This window comes from Ambystoma mexicanum, chromosome 5p (genome assembly GCF_040938575.1).
Source record: "Ambystoma mexicanum isolate Mex_15411 chromosome 5p, UKY_AmexF1_1, whole genome shotgun sequence".
Taxonomy (NCBI): Eukaryota; Metazoa; Chordata; class Amphibia; order Caudata; family Ambystomatidae; genus Ambystoma; species Ambystoma mexicanum.
This window is the reverse complement of record NC_090930.1, coordinates 942,274,968-942,293,802: the sequence shown is the minus strand read 5'-3', so window position 1 is coordinate 942,293,802 and position 18,835 is coordinate 942,274,968. Positions and strand designations below refer to the sequence as shown.

At 46.0% G+C, this 18,835-nt stretch overlaps 1 protein-coding gene across 10 annotated transcripts in view; it reads right to left on the bottom strand.

Moving 5' to 3' along the window:
- The window catches only part of PPP4R1 (protein phosphatase 4 regulatory subunit 1), a 1,265,416-nt gene that overhangs the window by 76,003 nt on the left and 1,170,578 nt on the right, over positions 1 to 18,835 (bottom strand). For all 10 annotated transcript variants that reach the window (XM_069613385.1, XM_069613380.1, XM_069613382.1 and 7 more), the window contains 2 exons: positions 12,387 to 12,507; positions 12,130 to 12,264 (listed from right to left, as the gene is read on the bottom strand). In XM_069613385.1, the coding sequence (XP_069469486.1) occupies positions 12,130 to 12,264; positions 12,387 to 12,507 (256 nt within the window). The remainder of the gene's footprint in view (positions 1 to 12,129; positions 12,265 to 12,386; positions 12,508 to 18,835) is intronic.

Here is an 18,835-nt window from a genome sequence, read left to right as displayed (position 1 = left end):
AAGGGAGGCAAAGGGACAAGATGGCCAAAGGACAGAACAAAAGACTCTGTGGCACAGCCATTTTCAGCACTGGCCACAGTCTTGAGCCCAACGTGGTAAACACGATATGTTTAAAAAGAAGTACAAATACTATAAAAGTAAACTGCTGCCACCAGTTCATCCTAGGCATACTTGTACAATCACCTGAAAATTCTCAGAGGGTGTCTAGGGCCATAAAACCAAAAGGACCCCAATGCGCAGTACATAAGTTACTCACCGTAGTGACTAACGTACTCCTTGTCCATAATCCCCTTTCCTCCATACTGTATGGGCGTCCCTCGCTAGGGACGGGAGACGGAACCTTTTTCACCAGCAAAAATCTTCTTCCCCTTTAAATTTAGAGGCGCGCGGGGCACAGTCCTAGAAGCGTGCGTTCCCCTGACTCCGCCCACCAGCGCCACTCCTCAGTACCAATTGACGCGTCGACAATATTACCAAATTTATTAGGGGGAGGATGGAGGGACGTATGGAGGAAAGGGGACTATGTACTAGGAGTACGTTAGTCACTACGGTGAGTAACTTATAATTACTCCTATGTCCCCTCCCCTTTCCTCCATACTGTATGTAGCCCTAGTGTGGAGAGGTGACCCTCCTTAAGAAAACAAGTTCCTCAATACTGCCTGTCGTAGAGCCGGCATCCAGACAGTAGTGCTTGCAGAAGGCCGAAGGAGTGGCGCTTGTAGCCGTCCTGCAGATGACCTGCCACGGAACATGCCTCTGGAAGGCGACTGCCATAGCATGGGCATGCATGTTTGCCGGAAGTGGCTTGTGCTGACCCTTATAGGCCTCCTTAATGGCCGAAACCATCCACCTTGCTATGGAGGCCTTAGAAGCCTGACATACCGGCTTTGTCCCCCCCACCCCACCTCCCCGAAGGTAACAAAGCGAGCCTCTGATTTGCAGAAGCTCTTGGTTCTATATTGAGGTAGAATTTTAGAGTGCGCCTTACATACAGACAATGCAGGACCCTCTGAGCATTGTCCTTAGGGTCCGTGAGAAAAGTAGGTAGCACTACCTCCTCATTTAGATGGATCGAAGAGACTACCTTAGGGAGGAACGCTGTATGCGTTCTAAGGACCAACTTGTCCCTATCAAAGCTAGTTTAAGGCTCAGAAGCCACAAGAGCTTGGATTTCGCGGCCCCAGCATTTTCACATAAGGCCCACCAAGAGGGCTGTCTTAATGGTGATCAGCCTGATGTCCGCGGGCGCCATTGGCTGAAAGGGTTTATGCGCCAAGGCGTCCAGCACTATGTTTAGGTCCCACACGTGGTGTGGCTTCTCGATAGGCGGATAGAGCCTGGTAAGGGCCGCCAAATGTCTTAACCACCGAATTGGAGGAAGAGAACACTTCCTCCTCCGAGTTCCCATAGGCTCCAATGGCCGCCAGATAGGTGCGGCAGGTATCTATTTGCACCCCTTGACTGGGCAAGGTGTGCAGAGAAGGATAGCACGTCGTCCAATGTGCAAGTAAGCAGATCTACCTGCTTAGACTCAGCCCAGTGGCAAAACCTAGACCACTTGGTTTTGTACTGGCTCCTAGTAGCATCGCTCATAGCACCCTGCATGATGTCTAGGTTAGCCTGTGAAAGCCGCAGATGCTTCAATGTAATCTGTTCAGGAACCACGCTGCGAGGGCTAATTTCTGCGGGGCGGGGTGGATGACCGGGCCCCCCTGGTGCGATAGTAGATGAGCTGGGCCCAATGGAAGGTGAATCAAAGGCTGGTCCGACAGGCTGAGCAGCTCCAAGAACCGTGGTCTGGCCGGCCACCAAGGAGCTATCAGAATGATACTGAGTTGTCGGGACTCTCTTATCTTGCAGATCACCCTGTGTACCAGGGGAGTGGGAGTTCATGCTGTTCAAATGTAACTAACGCATCGCCCAGGGAGCCTAGGGCCTGTCCCTGGCAGGACGTAAACTGAGGGCACTTCGTGTTGTACCAGGTGGCGATGAGATCCACCTTGGGGTGCCCCCATCTGTTGAAGATCCCTTGAAGGACCTGATCGTTCAGTTGCCATTCATAATTGTCCGTACCCAACCTGCGGAGTCTGTCCGCCTCCAGGTTTGGCTCCCCTGGGAGGTGGATCGCCATCAAGTGTATGTTCCCCAGAGCCCACTCCCAAATGCTGACCGCCAGGGAGCATAAAGGAGGAGACCTGGTGCCACCCTGCTTGTTAATGTAATACATGCTGGTGGAATTGTCCGTTTGAATGAGGTTCGTCTTGCCACTGATAAGCGGCATGAAGGCTTTGAGAGTGAGCCAGATCGCCTTCAGCTCTAGCCAATTGATATAAGCCTCCTGTTCCTGAAAAGATCAAACTCCATGGACGCTGTGGTTGTCCAGGGTAGCTCTGCATCCCTCCAAGAAAGAATCTGTGGTGATGGTAAACTGTGGTGCTGCTTGCCAGAAGGGTCTGCCTATTCTCAAGTTGCAGTCTGTGCTCCACCAGGCAAGGTCCTAGTGGAGAAAGGGAGGAATGCTGATGAGTTCCGCCTGGGAACCCTGCTCCTGACTCCATGAGGCTGCGAAGTGCAGCTGTAATCGTCTCATTTTGAGCCTTGTGTAAGTCACTGCTAGGAGACATGCCGCCATGATCCCCAAGAGGTGCTGGTACCACCATGCGGAGGTCACTGCTCGGCTGAAAAAAGTTACCCGTGGCTCTTTTGATGGCTGCGATCTTGTCCTCAGAGAGAAAAACTCTCTTGGTGCTCGTGTCCCAGATGAGGCCCAGAAACGCCAGACTCTGCGTCGACTGCAGCAGTGACTTCTTGAGACTGATGGAAAATCCCAATTTGTGTAGCGTATTCATGAGGGCGGAGGAGGTGTGATGGACCGCCTCCGGGGATCTCGCCCTGACAAGCCAGTCATCTAGGTATGGGTAGACATGGTGACCATGGGCCCTCAGAAGGGCTGCCACTGCATTCATAAGCCTGGTGAAGACCGTGAGGGCTGAATTGAGTCCAAAGGGTAGACCTTGTATTGGAAATGGAAGCCCATGATCCTGAACCTTAGGAAGAACCAATGATTCTGCCAAATCGGGACATGTAGGTACGCGTCCTTCAGATCCAGGGAGCACATCCAGTCTCCTTTGCAGTGTCTCTGCCATAAGCGCTGGGGTAACCATCTTCAACTTTTGAAGAGGGAGGGAAAGGTTCAGGGTGGAAAGGTCCAACACAACTAGTTCTTGTGTATGGTGAAAATCCTGGCGTAGAAGCCCATACCCCCGCCCCGGGAGGCTGGGACTTCTTCCACTGCCTGGCTCTCTACGAGCAATCGAATTTCCGCCAACAGAATTGTTGTACCAATCTGTGGGAGTGGAGGGGAGTAGAGCGGAGAGGAAGGAATTGGTAGGCGGTAGCACAAGGACACTACTGATACAATCCAGGGGTCCGTGAACCTGGCGCGCCAATACTATGCGTGAAGGGCAAGCCTGCCCCCCATCGGAGACACGTGGACCCGGAGGGAAATGTCATGTCTTCTTTCCCTCTGAGGCTGGGGCTGAAGAGGGGGACTGAAAGAAGCCCTTATTCCCTGGCATGTGTTTGCAGCGGTGCGGACTTGGAGACTGGTCGGCTGCCTGGACCTTTGTTCCTGGAAGTCTTGGAACCCGCCGAAGACACGCCCCTTGTCGTAACGCTGGTGCGTCTGAATGTACGTCTTGGCCGTGGACTTCGTGAGGATAGATGAGGATTTCGCAGTCTGGGAACTGTTCTTATCAAGTTCCTCATTGGTGGCGGAATGAAAGCGGTTGCTACCCTCGAATGGAAGGTCCAATATGCGTTCCTGGACGTCCAGGTTGAATTTGGTACTCAGTCAGGCAGTCCTAATTTCTGTTGCTATGCAGATGGCACGGCCTGAGGTGCTAATATGTGCAACTGTGGACTTCATGATGTCTTGAGCCACCATCTTTGCTTCTGCCTGCCCCGCCTGGACGCGTGCTTGACTGTGTACCTGAGGTTCTGGAAGATAGTCTGCTATTTCCCGTCAAAGACTTTGGTTAACGGCTGCGAGCATGGCTTCTGCATTAGACTGAAGAATGTGCAGCGTGGCGTTGGAATAGTCCTTCTTTCCATACGCCTCCAAGATCTTCTCCTCCTTGCCTAGCAGAACAGAGGACGAGGTGGCCGAGAAGACTGTGGCTTTCGAGTAGATAGGGGCTGCAGCAATCACCAAAGAGTGTGGTTGAGGGTGTGCCGACCGCAAGAGTGTAACCCCCTCCAATTGCCTGTACTTGACTTCGAGGTGCCTGATGGTGAGCTGCGACGAATGGGGTTTAAGCCATCCCTTTTTGCCCAAGGCAAAAACATCCTTCTGCATCGGAATCCTTGTTCTAGCCATGAGGCGTAGAGTGAGGACTTCAGCCAGGACCTCCGCCTTGGTTGTTCCACCTCGGGTTGCAGAAGCCCCAAGTATTCAGCCAGACCTGCAAGCAGATCATGGAAAGCCTTGGCTGAAGACGGAGTGTCAGGTTCCTCCTCCTTGTCGGTGTCCACCAGGGTGACCTGCTGGTCTGGAACAGGTGGAGGAGTGCTGGATGCTGCAGGTTGAGGTGTAGCGACCGGGGCCGGAGGCTGCTGTGGTGGATAGTATGGAACCACCTGGGGTGCAGGAGGCAGAAGAGCCGGAACCACGGGGGCTGGCCTAGGCAGCAGAGGTTGCACGGGGGCCTGAGGGGCTGGAGCCATAGGGAGAATGACTATGGGCGCCGGGACAGAGAATAGCATGTCCCGATAACATCCAGAAGGATGGTACCCATCTGAGAGGATCTCTCAAGGGTGAGGAATTTCTCAAAGAATCTATCCTCACAGGCCGGTGGTGCACTAGGTGGCTTAAGAGTAAGGCCCTAAGGTTGCTGAGGTCTGGGCCTACTCTGCCTTGCTGTCTGTGGGGCTGAAGGATAAGCTGTAGGCCATGTACCAGGTGAAGCCAAGTCCCCACCTCGAAACTCGTTTCTCCCACCTGCTCAGCACCATGGGCGGTATCGGACGAGCAGCCATTTTGTGTGGCGCGATGGCCATTTTGTCGGGCTGCATGCCACGTGCCTGCAACATGGCGCTTGCCTCGCTGTCCAAGCCCGTCGCTAACAGTCTGGGTGCGTTTTATTCCTATGAGACCATTTGCTTTCTGCGTCCCTTTAGCCCATGGCTCCAGCTGGGCTTGTCAGCTTCGCACGGGTCTCTGGTAGGTGAACTGCTGCTTTCCGAATCTGGCAAAACACCCAGGAGTACTGCAATGACTTCTGGTGTTCCAGGTGCATGTTCACTTCTCAGCGCAGCCTTCTGCTTCTGAGCCGGTTGGCTCACCGACCTTCCTCCAGCCCATAGATCACACAGAGAGGAGCAGCCCGCTCCCACCAGCAGTGTCCCTGATTTTCTGGCGGTCCAGATTTAAATGTCCCGGCCATGTGTGTGTGCTCCCAGCAACTAGAGCGCTTCTTGTGCTCGGGGCTTCTCTTGCTTTGCATTCCTCCACTCTTCTTGCTTGTCGCAATGTTGTGATGTTTATGGGAATAGTAGTCCCTTTTTGGCAACTTGCATTAAAAAGCTGGATGAATGTCCATAATGTGTTTTGATAGCAAGTCAGTCATGGAGGATTGGTATATGGAGTTATGGCAGATGGTTTTAGCACATTTACAAGGCAAGTCCATGTTTGAGAGCTGGCCTATAGGTTGTAACAAAAGGTATTCAAAACTGTCCATGGAGGGTGAATGGGAGGAATTCCAATAGGCCATTAGAGTGTTTTAAATGGGAGGTTCATCCTGCAAGGGGAAAGGGGGGATAACATGTTTCACCTGCTGATACCATCACATCCTTCCAGAGGTTGTCTCCTGCTATGTGATCCTCCCTCATATAGCCGCCCACAGGGTCAGAATCGGGTAGTGGCTGAAGTCCCCTGGCTACATGGGAGGAGGTCACAGTCGGTCAAAAGAGTGATGATGCCATTGAATTTATCACACACCCTTCCCCTAGTGCTGCTGGTTCTCTCTGCACCTATTGAGAAACGGGAAAGGAAGTTTACATTACCCTGTTCTCTTCCTTTTCTGTGTTTTACCGTGAAGCAATAGGGCTGAGGTCTAAGAACCAGTGCATGACCAGTGCATTGGTGCCCTTACAGAGGTTCATCCATGTTAATGGAGAGTGATCCTTGACCAATCTAAATTTCTGGCCAGTGAAGTAGTATTTAAAGGTATTCAATAGTGGCATAGTTCTTTTCTCAGGGAAACAGCTTTCTACTAATGTAAAGAATGGGGTGTTCTATACCATCGTGATATTGTGAGAGAACTGCCCATAACCCAACATGTGAAGATGTGAAGCGTATGTCTGAAGAATTGACTCCCTGTTGAAATCTGCCACCTTTAACACAGGTTCACTACACAGAACGTTCTTAAGTTTGTCAAAACACAGTTGGTCTTCCCCTCTCCACTTCGTTTTGGAACTCTGCATTGTTAAGTTTATCTGTGAAGCAAGTTGTGATGGAAAAATAACTGGGAATTAATCACCTATAATACCCCAAGGCCCTTAGATCTTTCTTAGTCTTGGATCCTGGGGTTTCCTGGACAAGTTTTACTTTTTCATTCTGGAGTTGCACCAGCCCATTGTCAGCCAAAAAGGCAAGATACTTGACTGCCGATGATTGTACCAAGTGACATTTTTTTGGATTTGCTCTGGGCCCAGCTTTTCCCAAGGCCCTGGGAGTAGGTATAGATTTTCTTCCCATGTTTTACTGTGAATTACGATATTGTCGCTATAAGCACCACAGAAGGAAGAGTACGACTTGGCCCATCAACCTTTGAAAGGTGGCTGGAGTTCTGTGCAGTCCAAAAGGTAACACCTTGAACTGAAACAGTCCAATGATATAGGTCATTTATAACAGGCCTGTACACAAGTGTTTCTTGTGTACAGGTGCGTTATAATAATGGGGGTGGAGAAAACGGTCTGCTTGTCTTCTGGATTAAAGGGAACTTGCCAGTATCCCATCGCAGAGAGGAAAACGGCTTCCCCCAATCGATCAATTAGATTGTCTATCCTTGGCATAGGGTAACTGTCGAATTGGGAGCACGCATTCACCTTTCTGAAATCAATGTAGAACCTACACGGCTGATCTTGCTTGGCAACAGGTACTATCAGAGAGGACCAAGTGCTCTGAGATGATATTCGATCTCAGCATGTTTTCCACCTCCTCTATGGCTACCTCTTTTCTGGATACGGGTATCCAGTATGGTTTTAAATCTACCGCCTTCCCTGTGGGTGTGAAGATGTAACGAAACACTACCTTAACCCTCCCTTGCTCAGCTCTGAAGACATCAGGGAATTGCTTTAGCAAGTCCAACAGGTTGTCTCTCTGGTTCGGAAACAGGTGGAAGGAATCGGGTGGTTAGAATCTCAGCCAATAGACTAGTTAGTACTACTATAGTATTCTCAACAGGATCTTTCTCTCCACTCCTTGAAGAGATTTATGTGAAAGTTAAGGGTCTTAAATTCTTCTGTCAGGTTGGGATACACAATAATTACATGGCCCTGTTTGTTCCATCACTTAATAAGGACCATGCCATTTAGACATTTTATTTTCAGAGTAAGCAAGGAAAAAAAGGACCTTTTGTCCAATGGAAAAGGATCTCAGCAGGGCGTTCTTATCGTGGTAGGTTTTGGGATTTTCCTGGGCCTTGACCATATGGGTTTTGACTACTGTTCTGACCGTAGACATGTGTTCTTTTAATCGTTGGGCCGTTTGGGAAAGTGGCAAGATGGCTTTCACCCGTTCCTCCCAAGTCTCCCGTAACATGTCAAGGAAATCCTAAGGCTCTATACCATACAATAGTTCAAAGGGAGAGAATCCTGTTGAGGATTGTGGGGTTTTTCAGATGGCAAAAAGAGCCCAAGTTGTCATGACATCCCAATTTTTGCCATTGACCTCAACTAACTTCTTCAGAATGTGTTAGAGTTTTATTGAATCGTTCTACCAATCTGTCAGTCGGCGGGTGATAAATGCAAGTTCTGAGGGTTTTTATATGTAGAATTACCTTCACTTCAGACATTAGCCAACTCTTTTGTTGGTTGAAGGAGCCCAACTATATCCATGCCTATACGTGAAAAGGGCACATCAATGATTAGTAAAGTTTGTAATGGAGCTGTAGGGGACATCTGAGATCTGGTCTTCTGGTACAGAGCACATGTAAGCACAACGTTTTTCACCTCAGCGTAAATCCCTGGCAAATAGAACTGGCTTAATATTTGTAGAAGCAATGTGTGTTTATCACCCCAAGCAGGCTGTTATATAGGTATTTGGGAAGTTGCCCTATCATTGTATCTCGAAATATTTTAATTTCTCAAAGCACAGCAGTTGGGCAATTTGGCTTGCTGCATTATTTAGGATGAGAACGGAAATAATCATTTGAAAGCCCTGAGGAAGACTGTAGCAGGTCAAAACGTGGGTCAGCTGACACTTTGATCCTGCGCACCACTCTCCTTGCAGCCCCTAGCTACTAAGATAACCCAAAGTAAAAAGGAGAGTTCAGACCCAGGAAATGGCCCTACCCTTTTTTTCTTTATATGATTTAATATTTGTGCCTGTGTTTTAGCTGTTCCTAAGTGACTGTCAGGATACCCCAGGTGGTTGGAGGGAGCATCCAGCACCAAAGTAATGTGAGTGGTGGGAATCACGGGAAAAGAGTGACACAGAGGTTAAAACCCCTTTATTTTAGGACCTTGCTTTGTGTCCTTTGCAGGCAAAGGGCTAGGTGTGGGCAAACCAGCCCCCTAGCCCTACAAAACAAGGAAAGAAGGAACCGGACTACACTTCCCAGCAGCCTCACGTGCAGGAGAGTCACCGGGAAGCTTCTGGACCCCGCCCTGCAAAACGCGCATGCGCGCCAGGAACACGTGGGGGCGCCGCTTGCACTACGGGATCTTGAAGAGGCAAGACGTCTTTCCAGCAGGCTCCTGCAGGCAGCTATCAGCGGGGCCACACCCCGCCTGCGAACTCTGCAGGCCCCGCTGAGTCCTACAGATAAGTGCACTTTTATCCTTGTTGCTAACCCAGTCCGAGCACTCGTACAGAGTGAATTACGCTTCACAGTCAGTGGCGCTTCGGAGCCCGGCATTGTGATTATTTGAAGCCGCGCAGCTCCACGCCAAGTAGCAAAGCGGAGTCGGGTTTTCCGACACTTTAACCCTTGCAAATCATACGGCCGGAATTCCGGCACAGTTAATCCAAGAACAGAGCACCGGCACTGTTCATCCGCTACTTTGCGAGCCGGAGCTCAGACAGAAGTTACTCATGCTTTGTCTAAACTTTAATGTAGCTAACGTTTATGCCAGGTTCCGGCGGCATGTCAATGTATGATCTGTTTCTCAAGCGTATGTACGCTCACTCCTGTTTTTTGGTTCTTGTAGCGGAGTTCCGTAGTTCGCACAGCAAGATAGAACACTGGTGAATTAACCCCGAGTCTCCTGCTGACAATCGAAGCTAAGTGCTTTCCTTTGTTACCTTATTGCAATGAGATTTAAATGTGTGGTGATCTTATGTTCTTGCAGATCAGTGGGTATGCTGTAATATTCATACTGCAAGATAGCGTAATTGTTAATTTGTGCAATCTAGAGAAAGCAGCATCTAGGTTCTAAAGTAGAATATGTGCTCAAGTGAAGGAGTGCTGGGCGAAGTGTCAATTGCTTAACAAAACCCCAGGAGGGGCAACACATCTAAACCACTCAGCCTTCCCTTATCCCTCCCTTTTTCCCTTTCCTGCCTTGTTATCCAGTTTTCCTAACCACCCCAACCTAACCAACCAGCGGACCCTAACCCTCTTTCCCCGGAGGGTCACGGAAGCCTGTGTTGTTAACACCCCAGACCCCAAGACCCAACGGGGAGGTAGGTGTACGTGCTACCTCCGCGCAAAGCCAAGATCGTGACAGGAGCGCAAGCCCACGTATCATTAAGCGCCCAGGTAGCACGTCACCATGGAGGAGGTATTAAATGCCCTAAGAGACTTGAGGGTGTGTCCTCACAGCAATTACCTTGTGCTCTGGGCTTCTCTTGCTTTGCATTCCTCCACTCCTCTCCACAGTATTTTGGCGTTTATGGTAACAGTAGTCCCTTTTTGGCAACTTGCATGAAAACGTTGTATGAATGTCCATAATGGGTTTTGATAGTATGTCAGTCCTGGAGGTTTGATATGTGGAGTAATGACAGGTGGTTTTAGCAGATTTACAAGGCAAGTCCATGTTTCAGAGTTGGCCTATAGGTTGACACAAAAGGGATTCAAAACTTTCCATGGATGGAGAAAGGGAGGAATTACAATAGGCCATTAAAGTGTTGTAAATGGGAGATTCATCCTGCACAGGGGAAGGGGGATACCATGTCTCACCCGCTGATACCATCACCCCCCATGTGATCCTCCCTCATATAGCTGTTCCCAGGGTCAAGTAGCGGCAGCCGTCCCCTGGCCACATGGGAGGTCACCGACGGGAAAGGAGTGATGATGCCATCGGATTCATCACAGAATCCTCTTGCCAGAATGCAGAACTGGCGACTAGCCGGACCTAAATCCAGAAGCTGAAAGGAATCGCTGCACCCACAACCCCAGAACCCCCTTCACTGCAACAAGAGATGGAGCATGGGGGCTGAGCGATTTAAGAAGGTGCCAAAGTGATCCCTGAGTGAATCTGAAGAGAGGGGTTGAGTGAACCTACCTGTTCTTACAGGTGTAAAGTCCTTCCCCTACTTCTCGCTTGCATGACTGGGATCAGTGGATTTCTGGTCAAGGATCCTCTCCTGGACTTCCCCTAAGGAAGTTGGATTGGGATAAGGTCTGTTAAGAAACTTTCTTGAATTGTTCTACTACTCTGAAACACTTACAAACTGAACCTATTGGCTTTGCTAACTCTTGTATAGACTCTTTAAAAGACTCCTAGACTTCTAAAAATAATGTGTTTGGGACCTCTGTAGAGCCTGATTTTAAAAAGCTGTGTATGGTGTTTAAAACTACTCTCTCTCTCCCCAACATACTAGTGCTATAATCTGGTTCTCACCTTGTATTTTATTCACTTGCTTTACTACAATACAGTTGCTCAGATTGTGTTTTCTATTCCTAAAGTAAAGTGTTCATGCTCTTTAACAAGAGCGCCCCAAAAGTAAATGTGTACATTATAGCAGCGACTGTTGTAGGGTAATTTACACGTGTGCTTTTTAAATTGCTAAGAGTTTGTACAAGATGTAAATAAATTATGGCATTTTCATACATTCTGCCTAAATTGTGCTACTAAGAGTGCTTTATGTGTGCTAAACTGAACCCTTCACGAATCCCACACTTGCTTAACTCTAAGCCTTGCTGCTCAGTCACACTACCCAGATAGAGTTTGACTAGTATTTTTCCCTGTTCACCAGAAAAGGGTGGCTTCTCAGAATCCATCCAAAGGACAGATTCTGAACATCCGTTTTAACCAACATACATATTGTGAAACCAATAAAAATATATTTAAACAAAGATTAAACAGTACACAAATCAATGTTGATGCCTGGTGCACACTGCACTGAGATCGGGAGACTTCATAGCAAAAAGAGATTGATCAAACAGACACTAAGAAAACCATTCTAATACCTTTCTTTTCATTGGAGACCCAAGTTGTGGCAAGGGATGGAGGGGAATGAGGCGGGCTAGTTGATTAGAACCACAGCCCTAATATTGCCTGTATTAACTGCATTTTGAAGGTTCAGCAGAATTTGCACTCCCTTAGCCAGCATTCCCTGGGTGTGACCCACCATCCGAAGAATGATATTCTTACTACAATAGGGTCAAATCCCAGAGTGATCGTTCTAAAGGTGACTGTTGGATTATGTTGCTGAAAAGTTATTCTACATTTTGAATTCTCTTTTCTGGAATAAAATTAGTTACTAGCCTAGAACTTGACGGGGCAGGACTATCCAGATGCTATTTTTTCAGGAGTTACAATCGCCCAATTTTTAAGCCTGAAAGGTCAACGCCATAAATGAAGACATTTTAAAAAATTAGAGAAAATCAGAAGACAAAACAAACCAGAATCCTCAAATCTTGATTTGTGATCAAGTTGAACGTCAAACCAACACTTGCTCACCTGGCAGATGAATACAAACGTTTGCCGGGCTGACCATTTTGGAGAACGACAAAATCTTTCAACAAGTTCAGACATGAGGTCCAATGCAAATGTTGATGTGGAGGTCACATAAAGCTTCTTTAACATCTCGCTTACCTAGGTTAAATTTCAAAAGGTAGAAGACAATAATTCATTCAAATGGCAAACGCAGAACACGTCAGCTTTATTTTGAATTGAGAAAATAAAAATCAATTTGTTCCCAATAAGTCCATGCTTACCAGTCTGTAGGATATCCATCGCACTGATGAAACTTTGTCAGCACACAGGCTCAGAGAAATTGGACGCAAATAATCATATATATCTCTGGCACTATAGAGCTCTAACAGCAGAATCAGCTGCCTGAAAGGAACAAGAAGTTGTTTATTACAGCATTTATATAGTGCCTTTATCCAAAGTGCTGTACATAATTCAAACAGTACAATAAAAGTAAATGGCAAGAGCTTGAACCAAACAATTATGCCACTGGTAAACACGTCAAGAGACATCATCCTGGGAAAAGACAGGCCGTATGAAAAGGCGTTAGAGCTGTTTCTTGAATAGTGCTAATTTAAAATCCAAGAGAATGTCCAAAGGAAGAGAATTACAGAGTTTAGGGGCTAAAAGTTGAAAAGAAAGGAACAGATAAGATACTTATGGAGGACGGTTAGGTAGATTTTCCTTTTTATGTGAATTCCCATTCACATGCGAGTCCCCCAGCTGGACTACTGGATTTTTTGTCAGTTCTCCTGAGTGAGTGAGAACCAAGTTTCATGGCAGCTGCCTTTGACTTTTGCAGCACACAGCACTCGCTGTGCAGTGTTGCTGGAAGCCCCTTGGGCTTCCCTTTAAATATTCAGTTATTTTCCTTGTGAAAGCACATGTTCCCAAGGGCAGGGGGGATATTCAGTATCCTTCCCGTGTTGTATATTGTGAGATCAGTGCACCCCACCTTATGTGGAGTGCTGAAGGGTTACAATGTATCTGCTTTCTCACTGCTCCTTTAACCTTTTGGTTACAGTGACAAGCTAATCTGAATGGATGGTGGCAGTGGTTTTATCCTACCAACTTTTGTGCAATTTTGCTCTCAGCCGTGGTAGTTCACAGAAGGGTCACCATTGACCCAAAATGGTGACACTGTTCTTTTTCACAAATTCAAGACGGCTAGTCGTATCGTGGTCCTTCTTCTAGGGGAGGTCCTGGTTTGACTTTTGTCTTTGGCGGGATCCCTTGGTGAAGCCCACCAAAGCACCAGTGTGTCCTTGAAGACAGGAAGCAGGGGAGAACTCAAACTCTGCTGTTCTTTGTCAGCTGCCACCACCCACAGCTTGAATGGTGCACGGGTGCCGATTGGCTGGGTGCCTGCATACATAAAAAGCATGGATCACAGACAAGCTGACTGGAACTGAAGAATCGACAAAGAAGGAGAGATGCGTTCATCCCCTTCCAGACAACTGGATATCCCTTCTATATAACTGCTGCTATGCGACCCATCCTTCCAGCATCAGGAGAACTCCAAAGAGGACAACTCTCTCCCTTAGACTGGTGGGACCAATCAGTCTTGAGACGACCTGCCTTTCGAGCCAGCCCACCATGAGCTGTGACCTTCACGGGTTGCAAACCGCCAATATCCTGGGGACCTGTGGCCATTGTGCAGTGCATCGCCTTCGGAAGATCGAATACTACTAACACTTTGGTGGACTCCTTCCGGACTTCCAGAGGCAAGATGACACTCCTTGAAGTCCCCTCAGCATAGTGCTGGACCGAGAAAGAGTGACTCGACCGGGAGATAACCGTTCTTCACTGGTGCTTTGAACAGGGTGTCAAAATCACAGAACCACGAAGAAACCTTTGCCGAGATACTTTTCACTCGACTGCTGCTGCCAGATCCATTCCAGTGTCCATTCTTTCATCGGCCGCTACTGCATCATGGGGGTGTTGTGCTGCATCCTTCTCTTCACGTTTAAGGTACTGCAAGATTCTTGGTAGAACTTGCATAGAGTTGCTTTGCTGCTCCTGTGTTGCTGATTCGTGTGTGTGTGGGAGTTTACCCAGGCCTAATGCTTGTGTGCCTTCAGGGAGCCTTCTCCAAAGCCCCGAGCCCTTGCTCCCCCCAAGAGTGTTACTTACTTGCTACTGAAGACTTCCTCTGGAACATTTGACTTTCTACAGCTTGTGCCTTGTTTGTTCTACCCTCCAATCTGACCCCGAGACTCTCATAACTAGATAGGGATGGACTACTAAAGCCTAAGGCCTCTGTGAAATTATTCTAAGTATTAAACTGCTTTATGTAAGTCTTGTTTCATCCATTTTTACCTGAAAAAGATATTCTGAAAGTTATTACAAAAGTGTCTTACTTACCTTTTGAATTGCAAACTGCCATTCTACAAGTATTGTAAAAGTGATTTACTTACTGTGAATATTGCATTGGTTGTTCTAAAGTTACTCATCGTGTGTTATAGTGCTTACCTTTCTTAAGAATTACCTATACCTAGTGTATATATACACAATAAACCATTATTTGTATATAACTGTAGGGTTTCAGTTTCTTTGGGTCTATGTCTATACTCCATGTTCTTTGAACCTCCTACAGCCCTTGCTCCATCCTGAGATAAGTCTGGCTGCTCAGCCATTGCTACCAACAAAACGTGCGTGGTTCAGGTCTATTCAAAAAGTTGGAGCCCTGTGTCCTAACTAAGTCTTCTTTAGTCCTACCTTGGATGGACTTTTTGTAAAGGACAAAGAACAGATAGAAATAAATTAAATGCTGAAGGAAGAGTCCTTTGTGGATGGTACAAGGAACTCAAATAACCAGGAGCCAACGCATGAACACATTTAAATACCAAAGAAAATGAAACGCGATTCCGAATTTAATAGGAAGCCAATACATTTGAGTAAAATAGGGAGAAGATTTGAAACAATTTGTAGTCCAACAAGTATCCCAACAGCTGAATGCAAAACACAACTAAGAGGGAAAGCAAAGTCAACACACTAACAGCAGCAATAATTTGGGTGAGAATGGTTTGTAATAATAATTTAACACAGGCAAAGGTTAATAGATTACATATTTTCTGGATATTAAAATGATGAAAACGAAAGAATTTAACTAAGGTGTTAATTTCAACCTATTCGGTAAATGAAGAGTCAAAAACAAAACCCAAATTATGAGATTGAATCCCAACCGGTAAATAAAGTGAAGGAAAAGAAACAGCACAGAGTGAAATACTAGAAGAAAAAAGAAGGAAAGAAAAAGATTTCAGTTTTTTTAGAATTAAGACATAGGAAATGTAAAGACATCCAGGATTTAACAGCAAGGAGACAAGCCAAAAGATTCTGATAATAGAATCATCAAAGGGGGGCAGAGGCGAGGAAGATTTGATTACCATCAACATAAAAATGTGCCCAGAAATCAAGGAAGTGAGACATGATGTATAAAGAGTAAATAAAAGAGGACCTAAAACTGAACCCTGTGGAACGCCATAACAAAGAGTAAAGTAACATGATTAAGAACCCTTCAATGATACAACAAAAATGATGATTGTCACGCATCAAGCATCATTCTTAATCAGGAAGTCTTAAATTAGGGGTCTGCAACTTTCTTTGCACGCCAAATGTTTTGAACTACAATTTCTATAGGCCCTAGCCAGCATAGTCAAAAAAGAAGGATAGCAGGGGCTGAATCCAAACCATCTTGAAGTCACAGGTTGGATACCAGACTTAAATCAACCCAGACCTTCAATGAAAGAAGCATTACTTCACAATGAATTTGCAGCAGAAATGTACATTTTTATTTTAAGCTGTGTTATGTAAAATAGTAAAAAGTACCTACGTTCAAATAAACCTGACAAACTTGCATCAGTATTGGCTAAAAAAATGTATTAGGGACATCTAATAACATAATTTGGACAGTGTTATGGTTTTAGAGGAATAGTCAATGCAAGGTATTTGGGAACAAACTGTGCACCCAGTTCAGCATTTTGGGATTGCTTTGCTCTACCATAGCAAATGTATTTGCAGTATTCTATGCTGTTTTTAAGAACAAGCTTTGGCAAAGCCAACTGTTTGGACTTTTAAGCAGGGATGCATTATGCATTTTCCAGGCACTACCACAATGGCACGTCATAGCAATTAGATGACATCTGACAAACTGTATTAGTACTCTGGCATATTACAGCAGTGCCTGATAAATGCCCATCGACTGTCTATACAAGTGCCAAAACTGTTGGCTTTCACAATGCTTGTTTTTAAAAGTAATTCAGTTCCAGGAACAGCGGCAAAGAAACAAATTGTTTATAAATCAAGTGACTGAAGGCACACTTAGTTAAGATATTTTTTTTTATTAAGGAAGAGGTTCACAGCTGCAATAAAGCCATTACCTTCCATAAGATCGACTAGCAATACCATGCTCAAAGAGATCCCAAGGGGGGAGTTTTGGGTGGCGAGGGTAGGTAGTAGAGATAATTGCCAAAGTGGCTAGCGGTTATGGGATATCAATGTAAAAAGCTACACAACACTCACAGGCTGCGTGTCTGACCCTTCTAACAACCCTATCTGTCTCTTATATTCACTTCCTATGCCACTCATTTTGGCTTATAGACCGAGTTTACAGTACCACCAAAAAGCCAAATCCAAACGTCAGAGCTTCAACAGAGCACTGCGCAACAATACATTTTTGAAAGCATACGATGACAGGGTGTGCATGTGTGGCCACTCCTGGGTCTACCCCTTCAAAAACCAGAAGCTTTACCCGCCAGTCCTTTCCACCAGTCTACGCTGACTAGATTTATCTAATGCTTATTAGAGAGGAGACTGGGTCACATGGAGGAAAGTGGACTCTAGACCAGGAGTACCGTGTCTATTTTTGTGTTTGTATTTATTTGTAAAGCACAGCCCAGCCGTACTCATTCCTGCATTAGGTCTCCTTTCCGACATATGTTTGGGAGAGGGACCAAGCACTTACTTTCCCAGCTAGGAGAAATATGTAAAGAGTTGATACCAAAACGGTCTTGCGGGAGGCCAGTCTAAAGTAGGTAAAAATAATGTTCGCAGAAATCATATGGAGAGGCCCAAGTTACCACCTTAAACATATCCTTCAAGGCAAAAGAAGTGTTCTTTGCATGAACAAGATAAGTTCGGAGAGACTTTACAAGGTTTATCTTTCCAACAATGTGAAATGTCAGTCTTTGTGGTTTGCTTCAGTGCTTTTTATCATAAAATTGCAAGCCCATACCATGGTAGAGGTCAAACCTGAGTGCCCTTCACTCATCAGTACTGTCCAACAACCATTCTGCAACAGACGAAGGCTTGCTGAATAAAACTGGGAGAACGTTCTCCTGGTTAACATCAAACTCTGAGGTGATCGTGTTGAGAAATTAAGGATGTCTCTGCAGAATCACCTTTTCGTTCTAAAAGACGGTAAAAAAGCTCTTCAGCCGAAAGAGCCTGTAATTCATTCCTTCACCTTAAAGTAAATTCTATATGAAAGGTAAGTTTCTAGAACACCATCTGAATGTCAACTGAAGCCATGGGCTTAGAGAATGTGAGCCAAACCCTGCCTAAAACATTTAAGTCCAGAACAGTATGGTGGATTTTAGCAGGAGGATAAAAGGCAAAGTACCTCCATAGGAATTCTTCCTCCTTTACAGGCAAGACTAAGCATTTCTAAAACATGTGATGTCACTTTAAAGCAACAGAAAGGGACCAGCGCATGCAGGCCCTACCCGTATAAATGGAGGGTCCAATCATTACAGTTTGTTGCATCAGGTTTTTCCCCTCTGTACAAGGCAATGTTTAATCAGACCATATTGTTTGCAGGGGAAGGTGGTTGGGTTTTCTGAAGGAAAGTGATTAAGATTTCGAATCACAAAAAAGGTACATTTTTTTCTTCAAAGTCCTGTGCTACTGGTTTGAGCATGATTAATCAGATTTACATGCTGGATGGGGGTGTCCAACTATGCCGAACAGGTTCTTTTTGGCCAAAGGAAGCCTCCCTTCCTATTAAGAATCTAAGGAACAATGGTGGAGAAACATGATAGAGTGTCTGTAGTTGCTGCCCTACACACTTACTGTGGCATGCTGGAAACAATAAGAACATTATGGAATATAGGGAATATAGAAATTGTACCTGGTTTAGGGAGGGGCGAGAACCATTGCAGAGAGGCAGCTGAAGGCAGCAGCGTGAGATATAAGGGTTGCAGTTTGAAATACACCTTGAGACTCAAACCTCTACTGTGTCGCAAATACATTATTTGCCGAAGTTTCAATGACTTTCATGCAAGATCAACCATGTCACCCATATATCCCCCATATATCCTGCCAAATGGATTGATATACTGTTTTGGAGACTAGCTACAACCAATGTTCTGGTACATAATACATAGAACACCCATCAGGGATTAAAAGTTCTAAAGTGAGTTTAATTGTGGGCCGTTAGGAAAGATTTTATTTTTGCCGCTTTCTTCCCATAGATTTCCTTGGACACCTTTTTGCTTTGTTTTGAACCCTGTCATAACATATGGGAGGCAAGTAAAGCGTTCCGTTTTACTTTGCTTCCCCATTTTATTTTGTAAACAGAATTTTATTGTTGATCAACAGGTCCACATAAAGTGGTACAGAGGGCAAAAAAGAGCACATGATGAATTGGTTTTCAATGTTTCTTCTTATCGCCTCTCCTTCCTCCCCTCTAGGCACT